This window comes from Hipposideros armiger, unplaced genomic scaffold (assembly GCF_001890085.2).
Source record: "Hipposideros armiger isolate ML-2016 unplaced genomic scaffold, ASM189008v1 scaffold_40, whole genome shotgun sequence".
Taxonomy (NCBI): domain Eukaryota; kingdom Metazoa; phylum Chordata; class Mammalia; order Chiroptera; family Hipposideridae; genus Hipposideros; species Hipposideros armiger.
The window spans coordinates 511,219-525,656 of NW_017731390.1; the positions used below are offsets into that span (position 1 = coordinate 511,219).

At 41.4% G+C, this 14,438-nt stretch overlaps 1 protein-coding gene across 1 annotated transcript in view; it reads left to right on the plus strand.

Annotated features, from left to right (window-relative positions):
* Positions 1–11,714, plus strand: part of SPAG9 (sperm associated antigen 9) — a 118,628-nt gene extending 106,914 nt beyond the window's left edge. Inside the window, exons 24-26 of the mRNA XM_019638509.1 lie at positions 237–413; positions 3,276–3,425; positions 8,375–11,714. Of these exons, the coding sequence (XP_019494054.1) occupies positions 237–413; positions 3,276–3,425; positions 8,375–8,490 (443 nt within the window). The 3' untranslated portion in view covers positions 8,491–11,714. The remainder of the gene's footprint in view (positions 1–236; positions 414–3,275; positions 3,426–8,374) is intronic.
* The last annotated feature ends 2,724 nt before the right edge of the window (positions 11,715–14,438 follow it).

Sequence of the window (14,438 nt, forward strand, 5' to 3'; positions counted from 1 at the left end):
AAGCTTAGTTATTGCTAGACTGGCAAAATCCCCTACTCCATTCACTGAGGTATTTAAAAATAACTAGCATGCTATGTATCTTTTTTTCCAGCTTTGTCTTGAATTGGCATTGCTGCCTTTGTTTTATCTCAACTGGCTGTAGCTTTTAGATAATATCATAAGGATTAACCAGTAACCTCTTGCATCATCACTGTTTTCTAGTAGAAAATATTTGATATTTGGTTTTTCTGTTACAGCAAATAAAACCTCAGGAGCACCTGGAAATCGCCCTGGAAGCGTGATCCGCGTATATGGTGATGAAAACAGTGATAAAGTGACACCAGGGACATTTATACCTTATTGTTCAATGGCACATGCACAGCTTTGCTTCCATGGACATCGGGACGCTGTGAAATTCTTTGTGGCAGTCCCAGGTGACGTAAATTATTCTGTCGAGAGCTTCTGTAATTGTCTCTTTTCTGTCCCTTGCATCCACTACCTACTCTAATGCTAAGTACTAGAATTGCAGACCATTCCAATATAACACATGAAAAGTTCTATAATGGAGGTATGAATAAAGGGCTATAGGGATACTTCAGTGAAGTTGTTTTAGACTCTCTCCTCCGCCCCCAAAAACAAACTTTTCAATTTTTATTTAAGAAATCTGCCTGCTTTTGAAAAGCATTGGTATTATTTTGTCACCACAGAGTACCAAAAATGGTCTTGCCTAATAAAGGAGATCACTAGAACGAAGTCCCTGACATCAAGGCTGTGTGCGGGAAGAGATGGAGAATGTGCTCTGGGGCCTCTTTCGGCGTGGTGGCATAGCTCATAGGCCAGGAGCCGGCGGTCTGGGCCTTCCGCCTCACCATGTGCCTTGTTACCTTGAGCAAGTCGCTTAACCTGTGCAACTCATTGCCTTACTTTCCTTACGTGGACGTGATTCATAGCTGCTCTCTGCCGGCCTCATTTGTTGTGAAAGTTAATGAACGTGCTTTGAGAACGACAAAGCACCATCCAGATGAAAGGTGGTAATGATGATATCCAGTGAAAAATGTTCTGGGTATTGAGAATACTAAAATGATGTTACTGACCAATGTTTTGCATTATTTCCCCCATAAGAGGTAAGTTTAGGAGTTAGACAAAGTTCAAATCTGATTTTGCCACACCAGCTGACTGTGTGGCATTGGACATAGTAGTGTGTCAGTGCCTGAGGGTTCTTCAGAGAAACAGAACCAACTGAGTGAGTTGAATGTGTGTGTGTGTGTGTGTGTGTGTGTGTGTGTGAGAGAGAGAGAGAGAGAGAGAGAGAGAGAGAGAGAGAGAAGAGGGAGAGATATTTTGATTGATTGATTGAAGGAATTGGCTCATGTGATTATAAGGGCCAGCAAGTATGAAATCTGCAGGACAGACTGGTAGGCTGGAGACCCAGGAAAGGGTTGATATTGTAGCTCAAGTCCAAAAGCAGTCTGCTGGCAGAATTCCCTCTTTGGGAGAACCTATGTTTTTCTCTTAAGACCTTTCGCTCGCCGATTGGATGAGGCTCACCCACATTATGGAGAGTAATCTGCTTTACTCAAAGTCTACTGACTTAAATGTTAATCTCATCTAAAAAAATACCTTCATAGCAATATTCAGACTAGTGTTTGACCAAATACCTGGCACCATGGCCTAGCCAAGTTGACACAGAACATTAACCATCACACCCATTTTCCCAAGGGTTTCCAAAGATGAGATGATGAGTATAAAGACTGCAGGGCTGGCCCAGGGTACCCTAGTTACTCAGTATTCTTAGCAACATGGTAATAAGCTTCCCAAAACACACATCCTGTATATTTGTATAGTTATTTCCTTAAGATGAGTTCCTAGAAATGGAATAGCTGGTAATAGTGTTTTGCTTTTTAAAAAAAAGAAATATAATGCCATAGAGTCCCCTTTGAGTCTCCTTTATATTCCTCCCATCCCCGTCCCTTTTCCTCTCCATCTGTAATCTTATCCTGAAGTTGATGTGTATCCTCCGGCCCATGTTTTTATACTTTCACTACATTGGGACATATCTGTAAACAATATATAGTGTTTTTGAATTTAACTTAAATGTTATGTTACATATATATTCTTCGACATGCTTCTCGTTTTTGAGATTTGTTAAGTTTATACATATAAATCTAGTTCATTCATTTAACTATGGTATTCTAATATCTGAATAAATGTGTTACATTTTACTCAGTCTCCTGTTGATGGACAGCTAGGTTTTTTTCTCCCTTTCCCCTCCACTTTTAAAAACAGTATTGCCCCAGATAGTTTTGTGCAAGTGGGAAAGGCTTTTCTGTTGGGTATAAATCTGGAAGTAGAATTGGCATCATTGTTGTTTGTCGACCAGTTGGCCCTAAGGATTAAACCATTCAGGGTGGCTGTCTCATACCACTGTGCTCTTGATTCTGTGGTAGACTACTAGTCTGCTAACAGTTCTCTGTAGCGGGCCTTATTCCTTCCAGAGTTGAATGAGCAATGCATGAATGAGATACTGTGGGAATAAATCAAACTATCCTGTCCACTTGCAACATAAAGTGTGTTGCATCATAGGATCATGTCCTGCTGTCTCCTGGAGGCGTGGTCTGTGTAGTTGGACCAAAGGAGAGCAAGCAGACTGTGGCAGAAAAAACAAGTACCCCCCAGTCAAAGCTTTCTAAGAGGGATGTCATAGAGATTACAGTGTGGATAATATTTGGTTTCTCTCTCTACCATTTTAAGCTCAAGGATTCTACCTTAAAACTAAACTTTATAGCAAATGGCAGATTTACCAGTAATCTTATTTGCGTAATCTAAATTAAAAATAAGATGTAGTTTTCTTAAGTATGAGAGGAAAACCATGGATTTGGAATAAATGTAAATATTAATTAGGAATAGTCAAACTCATAAGGCTTAAAGTGAATACTTTTCTCAGCCTTTTACACAAACCCACAAGTGCCCTCTCAGGGGGAGATACCTTTCTACTGTCCCTCAGATCAAAAGGTGTAGATTCTAAAAGTCTGAAGCAGGCAGCTAAGACTGCTGGATTTTGGACCTATATCTGCTTTGGTGCAAAATGGCTTCACTTAGATTTTCAAATTGGGCCCTTTTGACCTTTGTAGAAGTTTTCTGATCATGCAGATGCTTCTAGCATCCCTAGCACTTTGGGTATATTAGATTATACTTACTTTTTTTGTTCAACTTTCTGAAAATACTCAGAAAGAATGAGTCTCCCACCCCAATCTGTGATAAGTAATACTCACTTCTGATCCTGTATATGTAAACAGGTCAAGTCGTCAGCCCCCAAAGTGGCAGTAGTGGCACAGACCTAACAGGTGACAAAGCAGGACCATCTGCACAGGAGCCTGGCAGCCAGACGCCTTTGAAGTCCATGCTCGTCATCAGCGGAGGAGAGGGCTACATTGACTTCCGGATGGGTAAGTCAGGGCTTCTGGGAGCTCAGTTTCCACGGTATTCTGTGACTTGGAGTTTCACCCACAGTAAACCCTGAAAAGTGGTTTCTAGGTTTTCTTTGAATTCATTCCTTGGAAAAGAACTTTCTATTTCCCTCCCTCCCTTCCATCCTTCCTTTCTTCCACCAAAGTGTATTTGTTTGAAGGAGCCTTAGAAAATAGCAGGATTTGTCATATGTTGAGGTATATGTGACGAGCATAAGATATGGTGTCTTATGCTCTTCACATTATCTTATCTTATTCTGTCAGAAGGCCTTGGGCAAATCATTCAACCTGTAGAAGCTTAGTTTCCTCACCTGCAAAATGGAGTGATAATAATACGTACTTCATAAAGTGTTGTTTGTATCAATACTGATTTCATTTGTTCATTTTCTCACCTTGTAAACATTATCTACTATGTGCCTGTCAGCCTTAAGTGTAAGATACAGAAACAAATCAGACGTCTCCCTCCGTGGATCATCTCCCTCCGTGGATCATAAAGCAGTGCAGAGATAGAAGTGTGCTGACGAACGACAGTGTAGAGATGCTCTGGGAGGAGGGGCAGGGAGGGAAGGGAGTCCAGAAACAACACTTGAGCTGACTCAGCGTCCAACAGTGTTAGTCTAAAGAACTGACTTAGGATATGGGATGGGAAGGCTTGGGGGCTGGCATTCCCAAGTGAGAGAATAACGACCAAAGGTTAGAAATGTGAAACCACTTTAACTGAAGAAAAACTATTGAAAAGTGACTAGAGCATAGAGTAGAAGCAAGTACAAGTTTGACCAGAGATAAGTCGAGAGAAGAGATAGGGAAATGAATTAAGCAAAAGGGAACAACTGACTAAGGTAGTAACGGTAGAAATAGATCAACAGCATGATGGGAAATTGGGACGTGCAGTCATGCACCCCATAATGAAGGGGGTATGTTCTGAGAAATGCGGCATTAGGCAATTTCATGGAGTGCACTTACACTAATCTAGACGGTGTAGCCTACTGCGCAGCCTATAGCTCCTAAGCTGCACGCCTGTGCAGCATGTTACTGTGCAAAACAACACGAAATTAAATCAAGCACAAGAGAAAATGATGCAATCAAGTAAACACAAGATGTGTGAGACTGCTGCCGGCATCACACAGCATATGTTTTACAACAAACTTTTTTTGATAAGTAGAAAGAATACACTCTAAAATAATAAAAAGTGTACTGTAGTAAGTACATTAAAAAGTGTAGTGTAGTAAGTACATAAACCAGTAACATAGTCGTTTATTACCATTATCAAGTATTCCGTACTGTACATAACGTATGTGCTAAACTCTCTATGACTGACAGCGCAGTAGTTGTTGACTCCAGCATCAGCACAAACGTGAGGAATGCACTGTACTATGACATCGCTAGGCAACAGGGCATTTTCAGCACCATTAGAATCTTACAGGACCACCATCTGGAATGTCATTAGGACTGTAAGAGGCTGTGGGGAAAGAGGGAGTGCGCCATTGACTCAGAGAGACAGACTATCAGGACAGAAGGAGCGGATTTGGAGGGAGGGAAAGAGGAGTTCCAGTGTCGGGTATGCTGGCCTTGAAGAGTGCATGCGAGGTGGGCAACGTTCACTGGGCTTTTGGGTCTATTTTTTTGTCTCAGGAGGGAGGGATTTGGGAGCTGTTGGCCTGCAGTGGTTAATGAGTTCACCCAAGGAGAGTTATGTTGTGGGTTAAAAGAAGAGGGTATAGGACAGAGCTCTGTATTAATATGCTCCATTTAAAAGCTTGTGAAAGGACCTATCTAAGAAGGAATGGCCAAAGAGGTACAAGTACAAAGAAAACAGAGAACTGATGTTTGTGAAAGTCTAGTGCTTTGTCAACTAGAGCACTGTGATGTCAGTGTATTTGCCATAAAAGAAGGGATCCTTCGGACTGGCCTGAAATTATAGTGATTTAAAAGTTCCTAAACGTCATATATTTTAGTTATGAATACTGTAAAAAAGGTATAAAATTTAGGGTCATGCAAATGACAATGTACTACATGTAATTAGCATAAACTAGAATACCTGATGCTAAAAGGCTTACTGACACATTTTTTTAAAAAAATATTTTATTGGGGAATTGGGGGAGGGGAACAGCCAAGTTGTTGTCCTTCACTCTTAGTTGTGGAGGGCGCAGCTAGCTCAGCTCCAAGTCCAGTCACCATCCTGCCACCTGTTGGCAGCTCAGCGGCAGCTCAGCTCAGGTGCAGCTCACTGGCCCATGTGGGAATTGAACTGGCAACCCTGTCCGTTGCCCAGAGCTCACGCTCTTAACCAACTGAGCCACTCGGCTGGCTCCACTGACACATTTTTAAGAGGGGGTTGTTAAGTTTAGAAATTGATGGATTCCGGCGATGTTAGCAGGAATGGAGTCACTTCAAAGTGTTTTAAATAATTGTCTGTTGTGCAGAATTCCTTTTTAAAGAGGGACTTCACTTAGTTAGGGTGATTTTATTTTTTTTATTTGTGTGTGTGTGTGTGCGCAATATGGCAGTTGGAACCATGCAAAGTATGTTATGTTAAAACCTCTGGTTTGTCCATTTTCAAAAAATTCTTTCCATTGTGGATTCTGAAAATAGCATAGAAATTGCTTAACCAGGTTTTTCAATATCTCTAGTTAACACGACCTGAAAAACAGACTTGTCTTAAAGCATAGGTTAATTTTAATAGTAAATATGCTTTTAAAAAAATTTAGTGTGATCTTTTTTTGTTCCTTTTTCATTTCCTGTAATATATTAACAATGAAAAATTGATCCCAACAGTCCCATATGGCTTAATTAAGTAGGATGTAGAGACTTTAGGAAACAGGGTAATTTTTAAAAATAGAACCTTCAAAACAAAACAACTCAAAAAACAAAGGCCAGCAATCTTTTGTCTCAGCTAACTAGTCATTGTCATTATAACTTTCTAAAATTGAAAACCTAAATTTTTTACACTCTGACTACCTGATTATATTTCAGTTCAGAAATTGGATTTTGTCTTGAGCCTTTTAAAGCATGCTCCTCTCCACAGCTGGACATTGCTGTGAAAAGGCCACTAGGAGGGTGGGTAAGGGAGAGTTTGGCCTGCTGAGGAAAATGCAGATTTTTACAGTTTTCCTCTTCCGCTCTTCCTAGTTGACAGTATCAGTGTTTTCTTTTGCCCAACTGAAATTCAGTGGAGACACAGTACAGAATTATAGATCAGCGGTATAGCTTAGTCCCTTGTTATATAAGTTGGTAGGATTCTGCTGAAGAACCTATTCCACTAGATGAGCTGTCACTGGGTTAGTCCAGAATAACCCTGCTCTGCAACAAAAAAGCCAATTGATGGGTGCTTGTACAGAGGAGTATGGGTGCTTGTACAGGAGTGTATGGGTGCTTATACAGAGGAGTACGAGGTGTGATCAAAAGATACAGTGAGGGGGTGACTGGTTAGCTCAGTTGGTTAGAGCATGGTGCTGATAACACCAAGGTTGCCAGTTCGATCCCCACATGGGCCACTGTGAGCTGTGCCCTCAAAGAGTCAACTATGCCATTGTAGCATGAAAACAATGTGTAACCAATGACCATGGCTGTTCTCCAATAAAATTAAAAAACAAACAAACAAACAAAAAAACCTATCTTTAAAAAAAAAAAGATACAGCGAGTGTTTAAATTTAAAATGTATTACAGTAAAAGACACATTGCCATTAATCCCCCTCAAAATACTTTCCCTCGCTTCGAACACACTTATCTCATCATTCTTGCAACTTTCTGAAGCAGTTCTGGAAGTCCTCTTTGTGAGTGTCTTTACTTCATCCTCCATCATGACAGCGTTCCGTGTCACACATTGCTTCTGGTACTGCAATTTCTGTCAAATAAAAACATTACGTTGTGTCCTCATCCACCTTATTCACTGGATCTGGCACCATGCAACCTCTGGCTCTTCCCCAAAGTCAGAATGATTCAGGACATCGATGCAGCCATGACAGCGCAATTAAAGACCATCATGAGGGCTGGCTGAGTAGCTCAGTTGGTTAAGAGTGGAAGCTCTGAGCAACTGGGTCGCCGGTTCGATTCCCACATGGGCGAGTGAACTGCACCCGAGCTGAGCTGCCACTGAGCTGCCAACAGGTGGCAGGATGGCTCAGCTAGTGAGAGAACGTGCGCCTAACAACAAGGTTGCCAGTTCAGTGCTGGCCGAGTGGCGCGATGGTTAAGAACTGGCTTGGGACACCAGAGGGCCCCGGTTCTGATCCCACATATGAGGGCCAGTGACACTGCCCTCCACAGCTAAGATGCTGAACAACAGCTCAACCTGGAGCTGGGCTGCTATGAGTCGCCGGCGACGGCGTAGGCTGCAGCCCCTGTGGCAGTGGGTTGCCATGGGCTACCGTATGTAGCCAGCAGCCAGCGTGAGCGGCCAGCAGCCGCAGTGAGTGGCCGTCCAGAAGCCGGTGACTGATCTGCCTCGGCCGGGAAGAGCGCAATGATGGTGCCAACTTGGGCCGGTGGGGCGACATCCTCCACAACTGGACTGAGGAACAAGGGGACAGCAGCTTGTCTGTTCCGCTTCCCCCAATTCCCCAGCGCTGTTCCATTCCCCCAATTCCTCAATAAAAATCTTAAAAAAAAAAAAAAAGATAAACACAGAATTGGACAGCTTTGCTTTCTTAGCTTCCATTAGCTTCAGTATGCAGACATATTGGGATGAGCCCCCAATATGGTATAGTGAACTCACGTTACAGATATAGTCTGGAAATGAATTAACCTTTTCAGAAATCCGACAGAGAAGATTCTGCTTCATGGCATTTCTGTTACTGTGTTGCCTGCAGTGGGAGGCAGATGAGTTTGTGCACACTGTTCACGCACTGAGCGTGAGCATCACGTGGGATGGACATCGGCCTGCATAGTCCACGCTCAGCCTGACATATCACCCTCTTATCATCCCCCAGGTGATGAAGGTGGAGAATCAGAACTTCTTGGAGAGGATCTTCCACTTGAACCTTCTGTTGCCAAAGCAGAAAGGAGTCACTTGATAGTGTGGCAAGTGATGTATGGCAGTGAGTGAGCCCGTGGGACCCAGGCGGAGCCAGAGGCGCCGTCGCTTCTGCATGGTTTCTTTCCCCGTTTCCTCTTTATTTAATGCTCTCTTCGTGAAATAAGTTTCACCACATAATGTGTGAGCATTTTTTTCCCTGTTAACTTTACATTACAAAATCTGTCTTACCGTAACAATACAGGAACTAGCCGTTTTACTGCACCAGTGTTATAGGCAATTTCAGTATATTATGAACAAATCAAGGAATGTTTACTTTCTGCAAACTGGTGAATTATAGAAAGCAATCCAGAGGTGGTATGTTCTGCCACAGCTAATGTCACTTCACTTGATGGGGTCACTTTTTAGCTATCACTAATAATGGAATTAATGGAAACACTTGATAAATGAAATAGTAAAGTTTTCCCCCAGTGTATTATAAAATTGACACAAACTAATATCAGGTGGATGATCAGGATTTATCTAAATGTCCCGAGAGGGCTAAAAGCTAACTGTAAATTACTTAAATTTTCACTTTCGAATCTGACAAATCTTGTTTATATGGTATATAAAACTTTGTTTTCATCAGATTTGGGGGGGTTTTATATTAAAGAAATTAAGACTACACTATTTAAATAAAAGTTTCCTGTTTCTGACTTAGAGCTATAAAGTTTATGAGGCCTGCTTCTCTGAATATTCTGATTTTTTTTTTTGAGACTAGTTTTACTCATTTCATACTGACATGTCTGAAAGATTTATACTTATAAGGCTTAGAAGATAGGCGTCAGCAATGGGAGGATTTTTTTTTTTTAAAGGAAATTGTGTTTTGGATTCCTTGTACGAGCAGTTGGTGGTGGTTGGTTGTTTTTTCCATGTGAAAAGTTCACCTGTTTACCAGCAGTTCTTGGACTGCTCTTATCAGTTAATAAGACTAAAGCCTTAGTGGTGATGGAGTGTGGCCTACAAACTGAATGAGGGATTTGATTAGAAATGGTATTTTCTCTTCTGTATAAAACTACAGAACAACTGTACTTGATATTTTGTATGTAAATGACACATTTGAGCTTTTATGCCCTGTTGAGCCTGAAATGCCATCTTTAAAGAGGAAAGCTATGAAGGGGAAGAAGACAAAGTTGAGATGCTGTAAAATAAAAGTTGACATGACATCTTTTTACTCACAATACCCATTTAAAAAAATACTGTCTAGGTCTGATTGCCTTGTTTAATTATACTGCAGTTTTTTCCCTCTCAATCTTCTTGAAAATGTGTGATTTACCATTTTTTACTCATTACTTTAAGCAAAGCTAAATATAAATTTAAGTGCTATTTTAAAAATATAAACCTATTCGCTAAAGACCCCTTATCGGAAGGACTACTTCAAAGAAAAGAAAGCAAACACAGGTCTCAGATTATCTAAGCATTCTTAAGTACCAGGAATTTTTTTTTTTTTCTGAACTGTCATGCAAAGATATTTGTAAAACGCACACGTCTTTTAAGCATATACATGATTAGGCTAGATTGTAAAATACATCAGATTTAATGAGCTGGAGGAGGCCTTTGAATCCATTTGGCCACATGTGTCTTTAAGCACATTATGTACACAGTAAAATTGTGGCCACTTTAGATGGCTAGAAGAAGAAACTTTTGGTAAAAGCTATATTAAAAGGATAATTTTTTTGCCTGAGCTATGTACTTTTCTTCAGGGCACTAAAACTTAGGCCACTTTTCCATAATTTCTAAGCTATGTTTTTATTTCATTTTAAATCTGAGTCATTTTTGGCAATACTTAAAAAAAACAAACCACATTCTTAAACATTTTGGGGAATGTTGTATAAATTCACAAAAAAGAGACACCAAAGTGTTTGGAAATGTTAATACCCAGAAGTAAACATCCCAGAGTCATACCCCATTTGCTGTTCAGTCTCTTACAGTTTATATGGCCGAATGTAATTTAGGAAATCAGGGGTTGAAGATGAGAAATGCAAACAAACATGTTGTAATTGTTCTTTATAAACTTACTGGCTTTAACTTAAGGAATATGGGTGTGGACTTATTTTCTCTCAAACTGTCAGATTGCGTGTGGCCCTGTTAACTAGCTCCAGGGACTAGCGGGAGTTCACAAACGCCTGTACAATTTGTTTTAAGGGCTTGTCCTCATGTTTGTAATTTCAGTTAAGTATTTTCTGCAAATTGCTTTATTTCCCCTTCCTCCCATAACAGGTTTATATTCTTATAATGTTCACTTTAGTCAAGGTTGCAACCTTTGGAAGAAAATGCCAAAATGTAAGCTTCTTGCAAACAGCAAAGTGATTGTTGTAAACTGCTTATAAGCTAGCACGTTAAGGGCAGAGAAGAGGATTGAGTACCTTGGATTGGTCTCATCATGTAAAAAACAATTTACTCGTTTTGGAAGAAATAAGGGATGCCTGAGAATTTCCTCATTTTGTTACGCTTGGATGACGTATGAGGTTGAACCGTGTAAAATTGCTGATGTTTGACCATTGCTGATCTACAAAAGTGGCAGTATCATATACATCAACCAAACACTATTGTATGTAGGTTAAAATCCCTGTGAGGCAAAGGGAAAATATTCTCTAGGAATCCAGTTTTTAAATTCCTTCCTAGATTTGAGAACAGACCCTTTAACAATGGCTGCCTTAGAAACAAAAACAATTGTCTCATAATATTAACTGGCCTATAGAATGTGCGTTGGGCAACTGCTACGGAACTGAATATTTATTTCCTTGTGAGTATTATGACCGTTACCAAAGGACTCAACCAGATTTAGGGCACTTCTTAATTGATCATGTTGAGAAAGGGACTCATTGGTCCCAGTTTGTAACATGGGAAGAGTAGAGATGCGAGAATTAAATGTGGAAATCATAAATGCTTCTCTAACAGGGTTATGCTGTTTAAATAACACAGAATGTCTTTTTCTTTCTCTTTAAAAGATTAAGTTTTTACTATTAATATTGTCATACATTTCTCAATATTTGAATATATTTTAACCATTTTATGTTCTGAATTTGTTTTTTGTCCTAGACATTTGACCCAAAATTTTACTTGCCTCTGTAATCTGAAAAAGGGGTTCTAGACTGTCCTACTTGCTGTCTCGTAGAGGCTGAGGCTTCATTTCTATGAGCAAAAAGCTCGTTTAGCAATGTAGTTATTTCAGTATTTATTTCTATTATGGAATCCCTGGGGTTCGGAATGTAACTTTGTACATGAAATATATATAAATATGTATATGAAACATGTATCAGGTCCAGTGTATTTTGTTTTTGCCTTTTCTAGGGGTCTGAACTTGGTGGTTATTTGAAAGTCCAGTAATCTTCCCATCAAACTCATTGTCATTTCTGAGGGACTATTGCCATTTGGCACTAGCTGCAGGTGAACCCTGGGGAGTAAACGAAGAACACGTCTGCTTGGCTCACTCGTTCACATGAGACATGAGTAATAGACAATAGGGCTTTCTAGAAATGTGGGTGTGCTGAGTAACCACCCACACATGACACTAAGGCATGCCATTTGCCAGATTGCTCAGGAATGAGAGGCAGGCTGCACTGGAGATGATAATGAGATGGTATGCTTATTTGTGCTCCATTTGTTTGGGAGAGCCCAAAAGGAAGGATGATTATAAAATGAATCATGTGGTAGCACCATGTGCGGTGTTTAGACCAATCCAGTATATTTTGTGTATAAGAAATGTGGGTTTCTGACGTGATCGTAAAAATCCTGATTGGCATGTTAATAGGACCGTTCAGTAGATGAAGGCACAGCCATCTATCCAGTGAGGTGGGACACTCTAGAATGTAACCAATAGCCTGGCTTCTTCCTACCTGATGGGACCCCTCAGTCCTCTGGGGCCTGCTGGCCAGGTCATTGTTTTGGAAACTGATTCATTCTCATCAACCTCCTTCGGTCCTCTCCCTGAACTGGCCGGTCTCTTGTGGGAAGAAGCTAGAGTCGCAACGCAGAATAGGAAGTGTTCATTTTAATTTTGTTGGAGGACCAGGACAGGAATGCTGTCCTCATGTCTGCACTGCAGCGTGGAGTCCCTCCCTCCCAGTGGTGAAGCTGCCTTTCACACCTTAGTAAAAAGATACCCTTGAGTCCCAGACTCGTCCTCAGCCACCCCCAGGCCTCTCCTGTTCAGTGTGGGCTTGAGAGCCCTGGCCATCCCAAAAGGCAAGAACCTCATTTTCAGCAGTGGCCAATTTGATGGAAAAGGTTTGGTAGTTAGGGGACTTTTCAGAATGCCTTAAATATTCGGTGAGGATACAGTTCATTTTTAAACTCATTTCCTGTAGACACATGGTGGTATAATGGCAAAGTGGGCTGTACACCCATTCAGGCTCTGCCCTGCGGTGACCCTCAGCAAGTCACTTCCACATAGCACCCCAGAATCACCCAGGAAGACATAAAACTCCACCCTGGACCTGCTGAATTGGATTCTATTATGGGGTCTGACCCCAGGCATCTGTGAAGTGTCATGGTAAGTGTGATGTGTAGCTTTGGTTGAGAAATACTACTTTTAACATCTTTGGACCTTAGTTCTCTCATGTGTTAAAGGAGGGTGGTTTATCCAGGTGATCTAAAAAAAAAATCCTAGCTCTAATCATCTCTGGTTTCGTGACCCTGGCTCTAAAGTGCCTCAGTGTGTTGTGTGCATAGATTGCAACCACACCTGCCTGCAGACCCAGGTTGCCCGGTCCCCCAGGAGGTCCAGGTATCTGGTGGCTGGGATTCGATTACTTAGAATTTCCAATTTATCAGAAAGACACTGTACAGAAGGAGCCAGGAGTTTAGCTCCTAGCTTTTATGTCCAAACTCCCATCCACACAATGAAAGTTGTTTATGATTGGATTTGAGGCCTCAAAGGAGAGGTGGACCAACAAGCCCCAGCTCAGGGCAGCCAGCTTTTCGTGTAAGAGCTGCAGTTCTCAACCCGGCCAGAAGAAGGCGGCCTGAATCACCCCCGAGCTAGTTCCAGAATGAAATTATTTCCTCCTTCCTCTCACCTGAGAACTATCAGACTACATGGAAAACGGTTACCCCAGGTGATTCTGATTCTTGCATTGGGAACAACTGCTTAAGAGAAACTGAAGAGCAGCCCAGCTGGATTCACAAACATCTGTTTTCCAGGAGCACAAAGCTTCGTTCGTGCTTAGCCGGTTATTAACCAGCACATGAGCTCATCCCAGGCTCAGCCTAATGCTCTTTCCTTTTTCATTCATGGATAATTGAAGCTTAGGGTACTTCAATCTTACTGCTGCATTAAAAGACTAAAGAGACTATTTCATCTCCCATTCTCTTGGTCAGGCTATTTTTTTCCTAGAAGAAAGCCATAACCCTTGAGTTGTTACCATGACTAGCTCACAGTCTTCCCAAAGTCTTTACTCCATAAATTCAAAGGTGATCGGTAGAGCAACCCTTTGGAGTGTATTATTATGGTGGTCCAGTGACCTACGGGCCTGATCGTAGGAGGGGCCTTGCCTCAGGTTCACACGAGGTTCAGGGTCCTCACTAGGGGGAGAATAACCAGATTCACTCAATACTACAGGCAACTAGGTGTGTGGGGGAAACTACTGGCTCTCTAAGCCAGGAGACCTGGGTTTGAATCCTGGGTCTACTGTTTTTCTGACCCTTCATTAGTCGCTGAACTATTCCACTTTCTTACATAAGGGCTCTTGTCATGAATAAGTGAAGTAATGATGTGATAGCCACCAGCACACCACCTGCTCCTAGCAGGAACTCAGCAGCAGACTTTGGAGCTTCCTAAGTGTCAGGTGTGTGAGGATGAGTAAGACACCCCCAAGGAGATTAGGAGACACAGAAATGGTGAAGTGTAATTAAGTATTAGGGCTGTAAGTTAGAAGCAGTAGTTAACATGTGATATTGCTATGGTGTCTGCTTTGGCTACTTGGTAATGTGGTAAAAACAAGGAAAACTCCTCCATGCTTATTTAATGCAGAATATTC